At 43.6% G+C, this 16,285-nt stretch overlaps 1 protein-coding gene across 2 annotated transcripts in view; it reads right to left on the reverse strand.

Annotated features, from left to right (window-relative positions):
- Nucleotides 1-16,285, reverse strand: part of LOC135197818 (UBX domain-containing protein 4-like) — a 186,552-nt gene that overhangs the window by 91,578 nt on the left and 78,689 nt on the right. For both annotated transcript variants that reach the window (XM_064224951.1, XM_064224952.1), the window contains exons 4-5: nucleotides 9,735-9,865; nucleotides 4,687-4,960 (exon numbers count right to left, since the gene is read on the reverse strand). In XM_064224951.1, the coding sequence (XP_064081021.1) occupies nucleotides 4,687-4,960; nucleotides 9,735-9,865 (405 nt within the window). The remainder of the gene's footprint in view (nucleotides 1-4,686; nucleotides 4,961-9,734; nucleotides 9,866-16,285) is intronic.

Below are 16,285 nucleotides of genomic sequence, written 5' to 3' on the forward strand. Positions count from 1 at the left end.
GCCTATCCCGTAGAGGCGAGATGCGTTGGTCTGGAGAATGGTTGGCAGGGTTGGGTCAAAAGACGCAAGAACAGGCGGGCTTGAAAGTGCTTGTTTCACACGTTTGAAGGCCTGGCCATGGTCAGGTGTCCAAAGAAAAGAGCCCTTGGGGCTCATGAGTGGTCGAAGGGGCTGTGCAGTCAGGGCAATATCTGGGGTAAACTCTGCCAACTGGTTTACTAATCCCATGAAGGAACGTAAGTCCGTCAGGTTGGATGGTGTAGGGAAGTCTTGCAGAGCAGCAACTCGTCCTGGGTCAGCAGCAATTCCTTCTTTGGAAAGGGTGAAGCCACAGAAATTCACTCTGGTCTCTGCCACTGTGAACTTTTCTTTGTTGAGAGTGATGCCATTTTTGCGGCAGCGGGTGAGCAGTTCGTGGATCCTGTGGTAGTGTGTTAGTAGGTCATCGTCGAAGATGAGAATGTCAACAACAACCTTGACACACTTCTTCATGCCTTGGAGAGCTAGGTCGCCGTGGTAACAATAGGCATCACCAGTGGCAGCGAAGCCCATAGGTCCCCGGCAATGCTGGAAGCGTCCATAAGGCGTAATGAAGGTGGTGAGGTGGCGGTCCTCTTCTGCTAGCTCCATCTGCCAATAGCCATGTAGAGCGTCGGCGGTGGAGTCGACAGCACGGACAGCAGCTAAGGGTGTGGGCGAAGGGTGGGCTGGACGGGAGACTTGTGCGTTCAGCTTCGTGAGATCCACTGTGATTCGAACTCCCTTGGCCTTAGGAACGACGACTAGAGGGTGGCACCATTCCGATGGCTCATCTCCACAAGGCTTAATGATTCCCTGTTGTACCATGGATTCTAATTCATTCTTGACAGGTTCGCAGAAAGCGTAGGGTATCTGCCTTGGGGTGTGGATGGCGAAAGGGACTGCGTCTTCCTTAAGGAGGATTTTCATGGGAGAGCCAGCCATCTGCCTCAGTGGAGCTGCTTTAAGGTCTTCCTTTTACACGAGTACGTCCTGAAATGTTTGTAAGAAATACTCTCGGGCCTCAGCAGGGGTCGTGTCAGCATGCAGGGTTAGCTCCTTGCATCGATTAACGTGGGTGACCTGTAGGATGGGCCGTGGAAAGCCTGGCGGGATGATGGCCAACTCCTTGCAAATTGCATAGGACAGGAGTGGCATCTGAACGCGTTCGTGGACTTGAATCGTGGCGAGGCAGGACCATTTGGCCAAGGACAAGGTGGCCTTAAGGGTTCCTAAAGCAGATGTCATCTTTGACCCATCTGCCATGAGTGTCACTGATGTTGCAGGAGGCTGTAGCTCAGTCCTGGGAATGCGAAGGAGTTCCAAGTGCTGGGGGCCCATCACTGATACATCAGCTCCTGTGTCAGGCAGCATCATTACCTTTGATGTCTCCCCCCTGTAGGTGAGGGCGATGGATATAGGTGATGGTGAGGAGTCAGTTGATGAAGAAGGGGTCTCTACCTTCCGACAGTTAGAGGGCTTGGTAGAAAGGGGCGTGGCATTGGGCAGGCCGCCCTGCTTGGCGTTCATCTGCTGACAGCAGTACTTGTCATAGTGGCCCACTCGGCCGCAGTGTCTGCAAGTGGCCTTGTTGGCGGGGCACTTTGGGGTCCTGCACCAATGTCCTTTGCAGCCACAGTTTACACATACACTGTCGCTGGCTGGGCAGTTTCCTGTTGAGCTGTGCTTCCTTGTGCAGGAAGGGCATAAAGTGTCCTTGTTAGGGGTTGGTAGCGAGGTAGAACCCTTGTTGCCATGTCCTTTGATTTTTTTATACGTGGAGATGGCACACAATTTAGAAGGAGGGGCACGTATGGCGGTAGTGGTTGTCCGTGTGGCCTCATAGGAGCGACATTCGTTAACCATGGTGGCCAATGAAGCTGCAGCGTCCAGGGCAATGAGTTTCTGAGTGAGCTCCTCGTCCCTGACTCCCATGATAATGATCATCTTCAGCTGAGTCTCCTCGCACACAGCAGAATGGCCAGGACAGACGTCGATTTCCTCTGCTACATGCTTCAGTCGGACGTAGAAGTCGCTGAAGCTTTCCCCTTCCCTCTGCTTGCAGGATAGCAGGTCCCTGCGTCGTAGAGCTTCATTCCGCAGGTTCTTGATGTGTTCCTGGAGAATATTCAAGACCTCGTCAACACTCCGATCCATGTCTGGTGGTACGTTGAGCGTGTGCTAGAGTATTATTTGGGTCTCCAGGCTGAGGCACATACGAAGCTGTATCATTTGTTTCCTGGTAGGTAATGTACCTAGGTCCACCATCACACTTTAGCCATCCCAGCGTCTACGCCATTCCCTGAACACTTGGTATTTAGCATCAGGACGTAAGGGCAGCGGGGTCTAGGCGATGGCTTTCTGTGGTAGGTCTGGGTCTGAAGGAGGCTCAGGAAGATGAGGGGGCCCGGGAGGAGGGCTGAATCCCGTCCCTCCCAATCTCAAGAAATCAGTTCAAGGTTGGAAAAGGCTGAGCCCTATGCCTGTCCTGAGGCCTAGGTCAGGGGACTTCCTGAGCCCTACGCTAGATAGGGTTCCTGAAGGAGGAAGCCCTGTACATGATGGAGTCCTGGCTAGCCTTCCTCCACTGTTTCAAGAACTCCTCCAAGACCTGTTCAGGGTAGAGACACTCCATCAGCAGGGAGTTCCTCAGGGCCTTGGCCTCTCTGTCGGGGAGGCTCCTGGGCAACTTGGCCAAGACCGCGTCCCTCCAGAGTACTCAGTTGGTCCACTGGGTAATGGAGTGGGTAGCAAGGAAGCTGATCGACCTCCTCCCATCAGGACTAACTCCTTAAATGGCACCAGCTCCACCTCATCCCTCCAGTCGTGCTCGATAGCGAACCTGACCACTGCCCCGACCAGAGGTCGAGCCAGGAGACCACGTGGAATGTAGCCCAAGCTACAGCTTCCATCGCCATGGACTCTGGTTGGGAGAAGGAGACTGGCCCCACTAGAAGCTTCTCCTCTGATAGGCTTGGCACGAGGGAGGTAAGGGGCCCTTCCACAGACTTAGGGGCAGCCATGAAGCCCTCCGGAGCATAGTCTCCTCTGCCTGGCTTTGGCTGCCAGCAGGAGTTTGAGACCCATGGGACCTCAAGTTTCTGGGGCCTGCAACTACCTGGTCCGCATGGGCTAGAGCCTGGGATGTGCTCCTCGCTTGGTCTCCTTAGGACCGCCCAGGAGGAAGTCTACAGTCACTGACCTCCTGGCGTCTGGAGGTGGGGCAGTCTCGGCCAGATGATTCTTGGCTCTAATCAGGGCCAGGACCCGCCGCCTAAAGGTGGATCCCTCGTCTGCGGCCCCCTGCCCTTCCAAGGCCCTCTGGAGAGTGTCCTGGACGAATGCCCCGTCCTCATCATCTTCCAGATGACCAGGGGGGCCTGCGCGGGTGAAGGGGGAAAAGCCGGAGAATAAGGGCAACTCTGACCAGGAGCTCCTCTAGACAGGGAGCCTCGGACCGAAGTAGCAGGGCCATCATGGGACACCCACTGGTCTGGGCTTGGCCCCCGACCCTGACCAGAGAGGCTGACCGGAGAGGCCGACCGGAGAGGCTGAACAGCTCTGCCTCCTCTCCTGGGCGGAAGGGAGGGGAGGAATGTCAAGGAACGGAGCCTGCCCGGCACGAGCATCTGCCAAGGGACGCACTGGTACTGGGGCAAGATCCACCGAGCCTGCAGGGAGAACAACCAGCGGCGGAGCAGGGCACCCCACTGTAGGGCCAACATTTGCGCCACGAGTTTGGGGGCCCTCCGTGGGGACCGACCAGATGAAGAGCGGTGACAACCGTGGCGGTGTGACCCATCCCGATGGCTGCCGCTCCTACCCCAACCCCTGCGGTCCCGGCTACGACGGGGAGTGCAGGAGTAGCAGCCTGGGGAGGAGGAGGAAGAACGAGATCAACTCCTCCCAGCGCGGCACCTCCACTTCACTCTCCGCCTCCTCCTACGGGAGGACCTATCAGAGTTGGTGGACTCCAAGGAGGAGTAATCCTTGGGAGAAGGGGGTCTCCTCTTGCTCTTCCTGCCCTTGGTCTGGGGGACAGGGTCCAAAGCTCAGCCTAGTCTGGGGCAACGGCCACAGGGGGACTTCCCTTGGGGGAGCGTCCCGGCTCTCCGCTCTGACATCCCAGGGAAGAACGGGGACATCTCCCAATTCTAAAAATCATCCTCCCGGAGAGGAGATCTGAGAGGGGTCCAGGGGGTACCAGACCAGGACAGGGACAGGGGCAGGAACTCCGACGACCCTGTCGGCTCTTGCTGCCTCCGGTGGCAGGCCAACCCCTCGGGGGAGGTGAAGGGGAGCACGGATGAGGTGGAGGACAAAAGATCAATCACTGAAGCACCATGCTTTCTAAAGGCAAGCTTACATCAAGAACATGGTCTCTTTCCTTTTTTGGCATCACTAAATTTACAGATAACTCAAACAGATTTCAATTCAGCCAAAGGATCTGGTGTGAATAAATAAGGTAGTTTGATCTTAAAATTATTTAACATAGGATACAATTAAAGAACTGCTAATACTCATCTTTCTTCAGAATAAACTTGAAAAATGGTAAAACCCACCTGAAATTGTGCAACAATTGCTGCCAACAAATTTCAAATAGATAATGCACTCATAATCACCAAAAATTACCAAATAAAATGGAGTATCTCAAGAGGTAATACTTACAATTGTCATTATCTTCCTTATTTTCTATTGCACCATCATTATCCATTGCATTCTCTAATGCTTCAGGAATCTGAGAACTATCAACAAGAGTTGAAGCTGCCGATGTAGTTTCAGATGCAGCCGGAGTTTCGACTTTGGCATGTGATGTACTAGGATGCACTGAGAGTTCATTTGGTTCATCAACAGACATCTCTTCTGGGGCATTTGGCTCATCAACAGACATCTCTTCAGGAGCAGAAACTGAAGGTTCCTGCTGCTGTTTCTCAGATGCACCCTATGAATTAAGAAAGTTTAAATCTATAAGATGGTAGTTTCATGAACTTTGAGATTTTTCGATACTTAACTTTGAAATTTTTCTATACTTATTTTTCTTCTACTTACACAAAACCTGCAAATTTACTTTGCAATGAAGTACAATTATTATCTGCTTTTCCTTATAAAAGTAAAAGGAACTACTAACATTGCAAATTCTGCTTAATGTATATTTCCAAGGCAAACAGTGAGGGGGTGATTATACACTCATGCTAATAACTAAGTAATATTGCATAGCCTTGACTATCTTATGCATCAATTAAGCCTTACCTTCAAGATAGGGCATGAATTATTCATTTAATCTTATGAGATGCTGGAATTTAGTATCTCTTCTCCACGACAAAGTGTTATCAATATATCCTGTCTATCTCTTTTAATTAACAATAAATGTAACTTTAGAATTAACTTTAATCAATTGCCACATGCATAAAAAACAAGAACATATAGTATACCTGGCTTTGGCTCTTATTTAAAATGATCAATCACTCATAGAAGCCTTTACATAAATTCTCTTACATAAAGATGCTACCTCACTATTCCTGATAGAAAGTACTTTTTCTGTAATGAAATCTCAATACTTGACTAAATGGCTCGATACAAATTCATCATAATGTATGACTTTTGATTTGATTTGATTTATAGAGATTTTAGCCATTATGCCGAGCACTGGGGCAACTAAGGCCATTCAGCGCTGACACAGAAATTGATCGTAAAAGGTTTGAAAGGTGTTTAAGTAGGAAAACCTCGCAGTTGCACTATGAAACAATTGTGAGGAGAGGTTGGACAGTAAGATGGAAGAAAGACATTATGGACAGAGGCACAGTAAAAGAATGAAAGTAATTGCAGCTAGGGGCCAAAAGGATGGTGCAAAGAACCTTAAGTAATGCCTACATTGCACCAAATGAGGTGCACTGACAGCACTAACCCCCTACAGGCATAATGTACGACAATATCTTTTCTAAATAACAAGAAAGAATACCCTGTACAGTACTGATTGTATGTTTAACATGAATCACCTTGGATTTAACCCTCTTACGCCGACTGGACGTATTAAATGTCGACATAAATTGTCTGTTGGGTGCCGATTGGACGTATGGTACGTTGATAAAAAAAGTTTTTTTAAAAATTTGCGGAAAAATACTTATAGGCCTACCAGGCAAAAACTTTTGAATCACGCGCCTTGGGAGATGCTGGGAGCTCACGGATCAAGGCGTTGTTCCGTTTACAATCGTTACGCAGGCGCGCAAGCGTGAATTTCTTTCTTATCGCAATAAAAAGTATCAGTGACATATCTCAAATTATTTGGTCACTGACATAATTTTTGCACCATTTTAAATTAGCCGTTACATGGAGTATTATATATGAAAATGTGTGCAATTTCATGTAGAATACAACAAAAAAAAATACTCATGATTGTAGCTTTTATCAGTTTTGGAATATTTTCATATAAATAATGATGTGCCAAAATTTCAACCTTCGCTCAACTTTGACTCTACCGAAATGGTCGAAAAACGCAATTGTAAGCTAAAACTCTTATATTCTAGTAATATTCAATCATTTACCTTCATTTTGCAACAAATTGGAAGTCTCTAGCACAATATTTTGATTTATGGTGAATTCATGAAATAAACTTTTTCCTTACGTCCGGGCAGTAACTCTTCCAATAAATTTTTTCGTGCGATTGTCGTAATGTTTGCACCATTTTAAAATAGCCATTACATAAAGTTTTATATATGGAAATGTGCACAATTTCATGCACAACACAACTAAAAACAACCCATGGTTGTAGCTTTTATCAGTTTTGAAATATTTTCATATAAATAACGATAAGTGCCAAAATTTCAACCTTCGGTCAACTTTGACTCTACCGAAATGGTCGAAAAACGCAATTGTAAGCTAAAACTCTTATATTCTAGTAATATTCAATCATTTACCTTCATTTTGCAACAAATTGGAAGTCTCTAGCACATTATTTCGATTTATGGTGAATTTATGAAAACAAAAAAAATTTTTTCCTTACATCTGCACGGTAACTCTTCCGAAAAAAATCAGAAATTTTTTCGTCTGATTGTCATAATGTTTGTACCATTTTAAATTAGCCGTACGTCGCATTCTCGTAATATTTGCTCCGTTATATACCAGGCGTTTCATAGAGTTTTATATATGAAAATGTGCGCAATTTCATGTAGAATACAACAAAAAATAATTGAAGGTTGTAGCTTTTCTCATTTTTGAAATATTTGCATATAAAAAAATATATATAAAAATTTCGACATTCGGTCAACTTTAACTCGTTCGAAATGGTAAAAAACTGCAATTGTAAGCTAAAACTCTTACAGTAATGTAATATTCAATCATTTGTCTTCAATCATTTGTCTTGAAATAAATTGGAAGTCTCTAGAACAATATTTAGATTTATGGTGAATTTTGGAAAAAAACATTTTTTTACGTCCACACGTTACGAATTCATGCATCATTTTGTGATAATATTTTCCCTGTGTTGCTTTGATCATTTTACAGTGTGTTTTATACGAAAATGATCGCAATTTAGTGTACAATACGAGAAAAAAATTAACTCGTTAGCTTTAACCGTTTTGCTCACAGCGCGATTTGAATACAATTATACATGAAATTTTGTTTTTGCGCTATCATATATCGCATTATTTATATATGATAATTATATTTTTTCCATTTCTGATGGTTGCATACTAAACTTCAGGCAATGACAAAAAAAAAGGAACCAAAAATTAACTCTTAATCTTGAAAAATAAGCGCGCTGTGATTTTTTGAAAAAAATATTTTTCCGCTTCCGTGCTCACTCCGAGACCCCCCCGCCATACGGGAGACAATTTTTATTATACCCCTTCGGCGTAAGAGGGTTAACATGACTGTGCTATAACCACTTTGTGTTTGATGCACCAGAGTACACACTTTGGACAAGTTTTGAAAGAAAATTCACCTAAAGTCCCCTTTCTGTATCATCTCAACAATAATTACTCGGGGAATGCTTGAACTGTTGTTAACAGCTAAAACTGCAACAAAAATGTGATTTTAATTCAAGAAAACAGAACACAATCAATACTATCCAGTGTTACATGATGTCAGCAAAAACCTAAGATATCTCTGAGCTGCAAAGTTTCTAAAATGACGGACAACTGTGATAAAACTTCATTGCAAAATCTCCATCATACACCACTTTTATTGCATAATAAATATCAATTACTGGCCTTGAACAGTCCCTAATGAAATAGTCTGGAAATCATGGTCATTCAAGTTGCAGCACGATGATCCCTTACAATAAGAGAAATTATGTACAGTCGAACCTCTTAAATCGGGGAACCTTGGGACCAGGCCACTGCCAGACCACAGAAAATCCCAGAATATAAAATACACCCTTAAAAATCAAAGCCCTATGTTAACAGTCTTGCAGGCTAAGTTTACATATAAATAGCCCTATCATTTGATAACTTCATACCGCATAAATTTTCTTTAAAATAGTGAACTTTATTTACCATACTTAGCCTACATTCCTGAGCTAGCCTAACTGTAAGTCAACAACTTAACTTTTCTCATAATCTGCAGAATATTATTTGTGACTTTCATCTCCTAAATTTACTATCTTCATAATTATTGCTATTAGTTTCTTCATCATTTATTTTGATTGTATAGGGTAATGAAATGACAAAAATAAAGAATGAATTTCGGCGATCAATCAATGCATTCGCCGTCAAAAAATATACAAAGCACACAGCCACTTAATGAGGAAAATTATCACTAAACATTTGTTAATGGAGGCTAAGGAGGTGGGTAGGGAGCATAAATACATTTTCTAACAAAGATTATGCTTGTGCTCCTTACCTCTATCATCATCTGATACCCTTGGGTGGCATATCGAATGGGTAAATATACAACCATATAGATTAAGTGAAGTCTTCCAAGTACTCTAAGAGTAATGAATTCATGTGTTGCCAATGTCTCATTGTTTTGATTAAAAGTTTTGACTTGGTAAAGCCTTCCCAAGCAAAATCTTCAAAAAAATATATTTAGGCATTTAATATCGAAAACATATTTGACTTCACACATTTTTATTACTAACAATTATTTTCATAAAAACAAAACATACGACATACATTCTGCTGTCAGGAAATTGTAAACAATATGTGGCACCACCTTTGTGGGCACTCGACAAACTAATGGCAACTGATTCTAAGTCGAGTTGAACCATGGAAGTTCCCAGACCACAGAATACCAGTTTTAAGAGGTTCAACTATCTATCTATCTATCTATCTATCTATCTATCTATCTATCTATCTATCTATCTATCTATCTATCTATTTATTATCTATCTAATCTATCTATTATCTATCTATCTATCTATATATTATATATATATATATATATATAATATATATATGTATATATATATATATAGTCTATATATAGATCTATATATATATATATATATATATATATATATATATATATAGATCTATATATATATAGATCTTATATATATATATATATATATATAGATATATATTATATATATATATCTATATATATATATCTAGATCTATATATATATAGATCTATATATATATATATATATATATATATATATATATATATATATATATATATATATATATATATATATATATATCTCTCTCTCTCTCTCTTTTAACTTCCACCAAGTAAGTAAAATTTGACACAATTCCCTATGAAAATTAACTTACCTTTGGACCATTACCAAGTTGATTTAGTTTCTCTTTGAGTTTTTCCTCACTAACAGCACCACCTAGAATTTCTAATGGCATTCCTGTGCTTCCACTAATAAAGTACAGCGAAGGAAGAAGAACAACAGGATCTGAAGAAATTAATTAAGGAACATACTTTTCTGACAGCTCAATGTCTGGAAACAAACAACTAATACATGAAACCCATTAATCATACATGAAGTCATGAAGTGTATATACAGTAGTATACTCGACAAGATATTAGGCAGCTTAGCGTCAAGCCTAAAGCACGAAGAGAAAGGGTTGCAGCTTGGACACTTACAAGGAGAGAGCACTCAGTCACTTGCTTGGAAGTTTAATATATATATTTTTTGGTAATACGTATGGGCCAAGACGGTAATTTGAGTTGACAGATAATAGCAGCGATATTTCGTTGAAGCAATCTGACCTTAAAACATAGCAGACATCGGATCAGCTGGTTGTGAGGGGGTATTCAGTTTGATGATAAGTTGCTGAATTTAATCATGGTGGCAACCATGAAATTCTGTCTCAGAAAGTGCCCTGGTATGCCTAAGAAGATTGACTGTTCTCAAGCATCAATTAAAAAGTAATTGATGCTTGAGAACAGCCAAACTTTGATCAGAGGTCTTTTTATGCATACCTGGGTGCTTTTTCAAAGACGTAATCACATGGTTGCCATCTTCGCTAAATCTGGCAACCCAGCGTCGAATTGAACACCTCCTCACGCCCATCGGATCCGATATCTGCTTTGTTTTAAGGCCAGACTGCTTCAGTGCACATATCTCTGCTATTATATTTTGATCCAAGTCACCATCTTGGCCCATATTAAGTCACAGGGGCAATAAAGTGATGCGTAGTAGGCAAAACTTGTGATGGGAGCGCCGAACAGAAAAACATATACAGCCACTTTTCAAACCTCCAAGCAAGTGACTGAGCTCTCTCTCCTCATCAGTGTCCAAGTTCCACCCGTTTCTCTAAGTGCTGTAGGCAGCCTAATGCAATAACAAAATTTATTCCCAACTTTTCCATTACTTCAAAACTCGACTAGATATTAGGCCGCTTGATGCTAAGCGGCCTAATATCTCGTCGAGTATTTGGACAGCTGAGGTGCTACTAATCATAGGAAACTCCACTAAAATACATCTGATGTGCAGACTTTATACTTGAGAGTCTACTTGCGAAAGCCCGGTTTCCTACGCATGCACACTCATTCCCAAAACTGTCTCATATTTTTCTTCTCATGTCTAACCAGGTCCTTTACATTAGGAATTACTTTCAGCGTAGCTGAAATTACAGCCGTTAAATTCTTGAACAAGGTGGTTAGGCAGTAACTACCAACCCACCTGACCGGATGTAAACACCCCACTTTGCCTTTCGGCCCCAGGTCCAGATTGAGGGATGGCATGAGATGGGCATAAATGTAAAGGATCTCAGGTTTGTATAATTAGGAAAAATACAATATACTGTCAAAAATTGTGATTTGTTCCAATACGATATACAAACCCTCGGTCCTTTACGTGAGGAAGACTCACTGATTGGTGGGACGAATATGAGTGAGCCTCTAGAACTGACTGGAGTTCTGCACACCTGGGCTATTCCTCCTGGTCATAAGAGCAAGGAGGAGTGCCCTGCCTCTGACAACTTGATTGGAGTATAGAAGCTGCATGATCAAGACTCAGACTTCTTGGCCTTTTTGAAATGAGTCAGGAATCGTAACTCATCTGAAAATGGGCTGGGAAGAAAATTCAGAGTCGGGGGAATTAATGCAAAGTTCTGGGAAGGGTTTACATTATTGCCAGTCTCCTTCCTCCCCTTACTAGAGGAAGGAGTGGGATTGCTTCAATGATTCTGATAAGAAAAATAGAAAGGAAGATCTATGTGTAAGCTTAACGCATCAATTGCCCGACCAGTCAATGTAAGTTTGAGTCCTATCCTCAACCCGAAGGAAGAGAAGTAGAAGGACGAGGTGGGGAAGGTGGAGAGGCTAGTCACTCTCGCATCCTTCTTACCTCTAGACCGCACACCATAGACGAGATGCAACTTGTCCTCTTGAAGGAGCCAGGTAAGCAAACAACCTGCAAGCATCCATCACCGGTCCAAGGAAAGGAGGTTCCAAGGACCTGTGGGCAGACCCAAAGGAAGAAAGATATAAATATGGTCACAATGAGACCTCATCTATCTTTCTGTCCAACATATTCTTCGGAGTTATGAAATGTACCCATTCACTGGACTATCTAACTGCAGAGAAGTCTCTCATGATCTCGTACAACTCAGAGAAAGACATGTCATCGGACACTTCTGCAATGGCAGTCCGCAGCGGATAAAGACACCGACACTCAATGATGGGTGTCGATCCTTCAAGGGTGCAGCAACATGCCAATAGGACAGAGTAATGACTGATCTGGATCAACCAATACAAAGTCCACAGCATAGCTCACGACGGACTCGGACTCGGACTCGTCAACAGATGCCGACTGACTATGCCGCCACGCATCCAAGATGTAGTCACAACACGACACCCGCCTTTTCAAGGGTTATGCTGAGAACAACCATATAAGTTGTCTATCTGTTTCACAGCCGATGTTGAGAGATGAGATGAGGTTTCTCTCATGGCATGCGCACATCAGCCGATAGTCAATTGCCTTCTAGAGACCGAGGTCCCTGTGATGGCAAAGCAGAAGTTCCTCATCATTAGTTGGATCTCAACTAAGGAGAAAGAATACAATAATACTAGTGAATGACTAAGGTGAATGCGGACCTCTGTCTTCACAGTTGAATTGAGAGATGCAAACTCTCAAGATTCTGATCATAGAAAAAGTCCCGTCGATGACACCAATCAGTGAAGACAGCTTTAATCCCTGTTATTTTACAGAGGACTGAAAAAGCTAATCCGCTATTTCATTGCTGTTTGGTGAGAAAGTTGGAGTTTATAATGAAAGCGTAGCATCTTTCAGTAATGAAAACACAGGGATTGTACTGCCTGAAGAACCGCTTCTCGTGGATTGGATCAGGAAGGATGTTTCTATTTATTCTGGAAGCAGAGCTAGTAGGGCAGGGAACGGGTGAAGCCTTCAGTTATTAACTTACAATTCGGGGTGAACAAAAAATAATTGAACAACTTACGAATTACGAAATGTATATTAGATGACAAACTCAAATTGTCTGAAGAATATAATTCTGCGTTATCGCAGCTGCCAACGGGGCTGGTGCAATGAAGCGGAAGACTAGGCTACAGACTTCTGTTATACCGTGGGGTAAACAGAAAGATGATAATGAGTCTAGTGAGATATATATCTCTGTCTGAAAATCCGCACAACGGCAAAACCGTGCAGGAGAGATGGGCATACACGTATGTGGGAATTCCAGCCAACTAGAGACCCAAGTCTGTGATTGCCGGGCAGAGATTCGAATTGGTAGTTAATCTTCAACAGAGGAAAAACAATAACAAACCAAAATATCTTGGAGAGCAAACAGTGCTGAGGCAGCACAATATACCGCTCGCTCAACTTGTCATTGTGAGTGGCCTGGTAGTCCACTCCATGAAGGAATGCGTTTGGCTAGAACCATCAAGCGCAAAAAAATATACACTCGAGCATCTGCTTTTTAACTGAAATGGGAGGGAAGAAAACCCTCCTATTCAGTGATAATGCAAATGCTGTGGTGTTGTTGGGAAACAATATGACAATTTGTCGAAAATTGCATTTTTCCTAACTATACAAACCTGAGGTCCTTTACATATAGTCCCACCTCATGCCACCCCTCACTCTGCAACTTTTTGCATGGGCCTAAAGCAAAAGTGATTCTTCACCTCTCGGGCGCGCGCACGATCGGACAAGCAGTTAACTACTGTTCTCCCCTTGTTCGAAGCTTACGACCGTCCCAGCTGCCGCTAGTTACCTTCCTATTGTTAAAGGACCTCAGGTTTGTATAGTTAGGAAAAATGCAATTTTCGACAAATTGTCATTTGTTCCGATACGTAATACAAACCCTCGGTCCTTTAACAATAGGAAGACTCACTTCTTGGTGGGAGGAATCTGAGTCTTTTTGGTGAACAGACTGGTGTTCGTACAACCCTGGAGTGCCTCCCTGGTCGTAAGAGCAAGGGAGGGATCCAAACCTCTGTCCGATTGATCGGGGTGTGCACCGCAGGATCAATGGTCAGACCTCTGGGCCAAGTACTAAGAGAGAGGCAAGCGTATCTCTTCGTACCAGCAAGCAAGAACTTGTTCCTGTTTGCAAGAGACAATCATAAAATGATGGGTTTGTCTCAAGTTGGCATCCACTTCCTCACCCTTGTTGGAGGAAGTGGTGGATATTTACTCCTATCCCTACTGAAAGGGATAGGATGGTGCTCTATTGAGTAGCTCACCTGCATCTCGTCCTTACCCAGCAGGGTGACGACCGTGTCCCTCTACCCAGAGGTAGAGGGAAGAAAAAGATGGGAAGAGGAGCCAGTCACACTCTCATTCACTCATCCATTCTTACGGTCACACCAGGACTCGATGCTGTTCAGCCTGCGAGGGTCTGGGTTAACTACACAACGTGTTGAGCAACCACCACGGTTCCCAAGGAAAAAGATCCAAGGAACTGTGGGCAATATCCCGAAGGTAGAAGGAGGTGCATGCGGTCCGGTTGGACCAGGGGCCCCTGCCTTCACTACCTGCGCCACGGAGAAGTTCTTGCGGAACGCAAGAGAATGATGAAGAGGCGTCCACACTCATCTGGTGTCGAGTTTCTTCAGACAGCTCCGTCGCGCCTTCACAGGACAAAGCAGCATAGCCTTCGTATCGGAGGCGGTGAAGTCCATTAGGGAGGGTATTGTGAAGGACTCGAACCAATCGTCAGTTACCGAAGGGTTCTGAGTCTTCGCTACGAAGATCGGTACGAAATCGAGCGTCACAAATCCCCATCCCTTTGTGCTTGACTTCTCAAGAGAAGTCATGCAGTTACCTAAGACGAAAAGAAGGGAATAGTCGTATGACCTATCCCTCTTCTTGACTTTGGTTATGTACAGTACTCATACTGACAAGCTATTAAGACGAAGTAATGATTGCTCTGGAACAACCGAACTAAGTCCACAGCATAGTTCGTAACTGACTCGGGCGCTCTGACTGCTGCCGACTGACTGGTTCGGAATCGGTAGAGGCAAGTTGTCCAAGCATCCGGGTGTAAGTCACGTGACCTTCGCCCTTTAAAGAGTTATGCTGAGAGACCAAACAAATAATATATTTGTTAGTCACCGATGCCGGACGGCGCGGTGATGATTCTCTTAATGCATAAGCTCAAAAGGCGAAAGTCAATTGCCTTCAAAAGACCGAGGTCCCTGATGGCAAGAAAATCTCATAGACGTTGAATCTCAGGTTAAGGAGAAACAACACTATGTGACGTTGAAGACGAAGGTAGGCAATGAATGCAACCTACGTCTTCCAGCTGAATCGAGAGAAGGAATCTCAAGATTCTAAACCTGTGCTTACAAATGACTGAAAACGCTAACCGCCATTTCATTGCTGTCCGGTGTGCAATGAAAGCGGGGCGTCTTCAGTAATGAAACACAGGGGAGAGCCGTCTGAAGAACTGCTTCTCATGGGCTGAACGTTTGGAAGTAGAGCTGGCAGGTGTGGGAGTAGGCGATGTCTTTCAATACATCTGCTAATCCGGGGTGAACAATGAACAATTGCACACCTCCGAATACAAGATATTTTGAGGACAAACTCAGATTCCGCAAAAATCATTCACATTATCGAGATACGATGCAGCAAGAGACTATTACAGAATTCTGTTACCGTGCGGTAAAACAGAAAGATTGGAGAGTCGAATAGATATCTCTGTTTAAAATTCTCGCAATACCGAAGACGATGAATACTAGCTTCACAGCAGTAGATGGTCATTCATGTATGCGAGAATCCCCGTTAATCAGAGACTTAAGTCAGTGATTGTTGGGCAGAGATACGGTTGGTATTCAATCAAAGCAGGTGAGAAAGACATAGCCAACCGTGCATCTCGAAGCAGCAGCTGGTACTGAAATGCCTCGGGCAATTCGATACGCAGTAGCTGTCGCTGACATCCGTCATCCTGAGTTGCCAAGTAATCCTTTCCACGAAGGAATGCGTTCGGCTAGAACCACCGAGCATAAAAAGATATGCTCGAGCAATTATATTTATGCGAAACGAATTTCGGTAAATATAAAAGCTTAAATGGTGTTGTTGTGACAACACCATAAGTATATAAAATTGAAACTGGAAACTCCTGGGAGGTTGCAGGCAACCCGAGTTGCAGTTCAATTAGAATACTTCTCGTCTAAGTCGCAATCCGTAGATTAACTAGGATATGCGCCTACCGCTCGGACAATTCAACTGCTTAGCAGAATCATGTCGCGAGGTTAATATACGTGTAGATATTTGTAGGATTCTGAACAAACGATCTCATCCTAAATTCTTTCCTTCAAGAAAACAAAATAAGGATTGGAGATCGACCACCTTCGATCTCTATCAAAGAGGAGTGAAGAAGTCTTCCTCGAAGGAAAGCTTCAA

Source organism: Macrobrachium nipponense, chromosome 21 (assembly GCF_015104395.2).
Source record: "Macrobrachium nipponense isolate FS-2020 chromosome 21, ASM1510439v2, whole genome shotgun sequence".
In the NCBI taxonomy this organism is placed as follows: Eukaryota; Metazoa; Arthropoda; class Malacostraca; order Decapoda; family Palaemonidae; genus Macrobrachium; species Macrobrachium nipponense.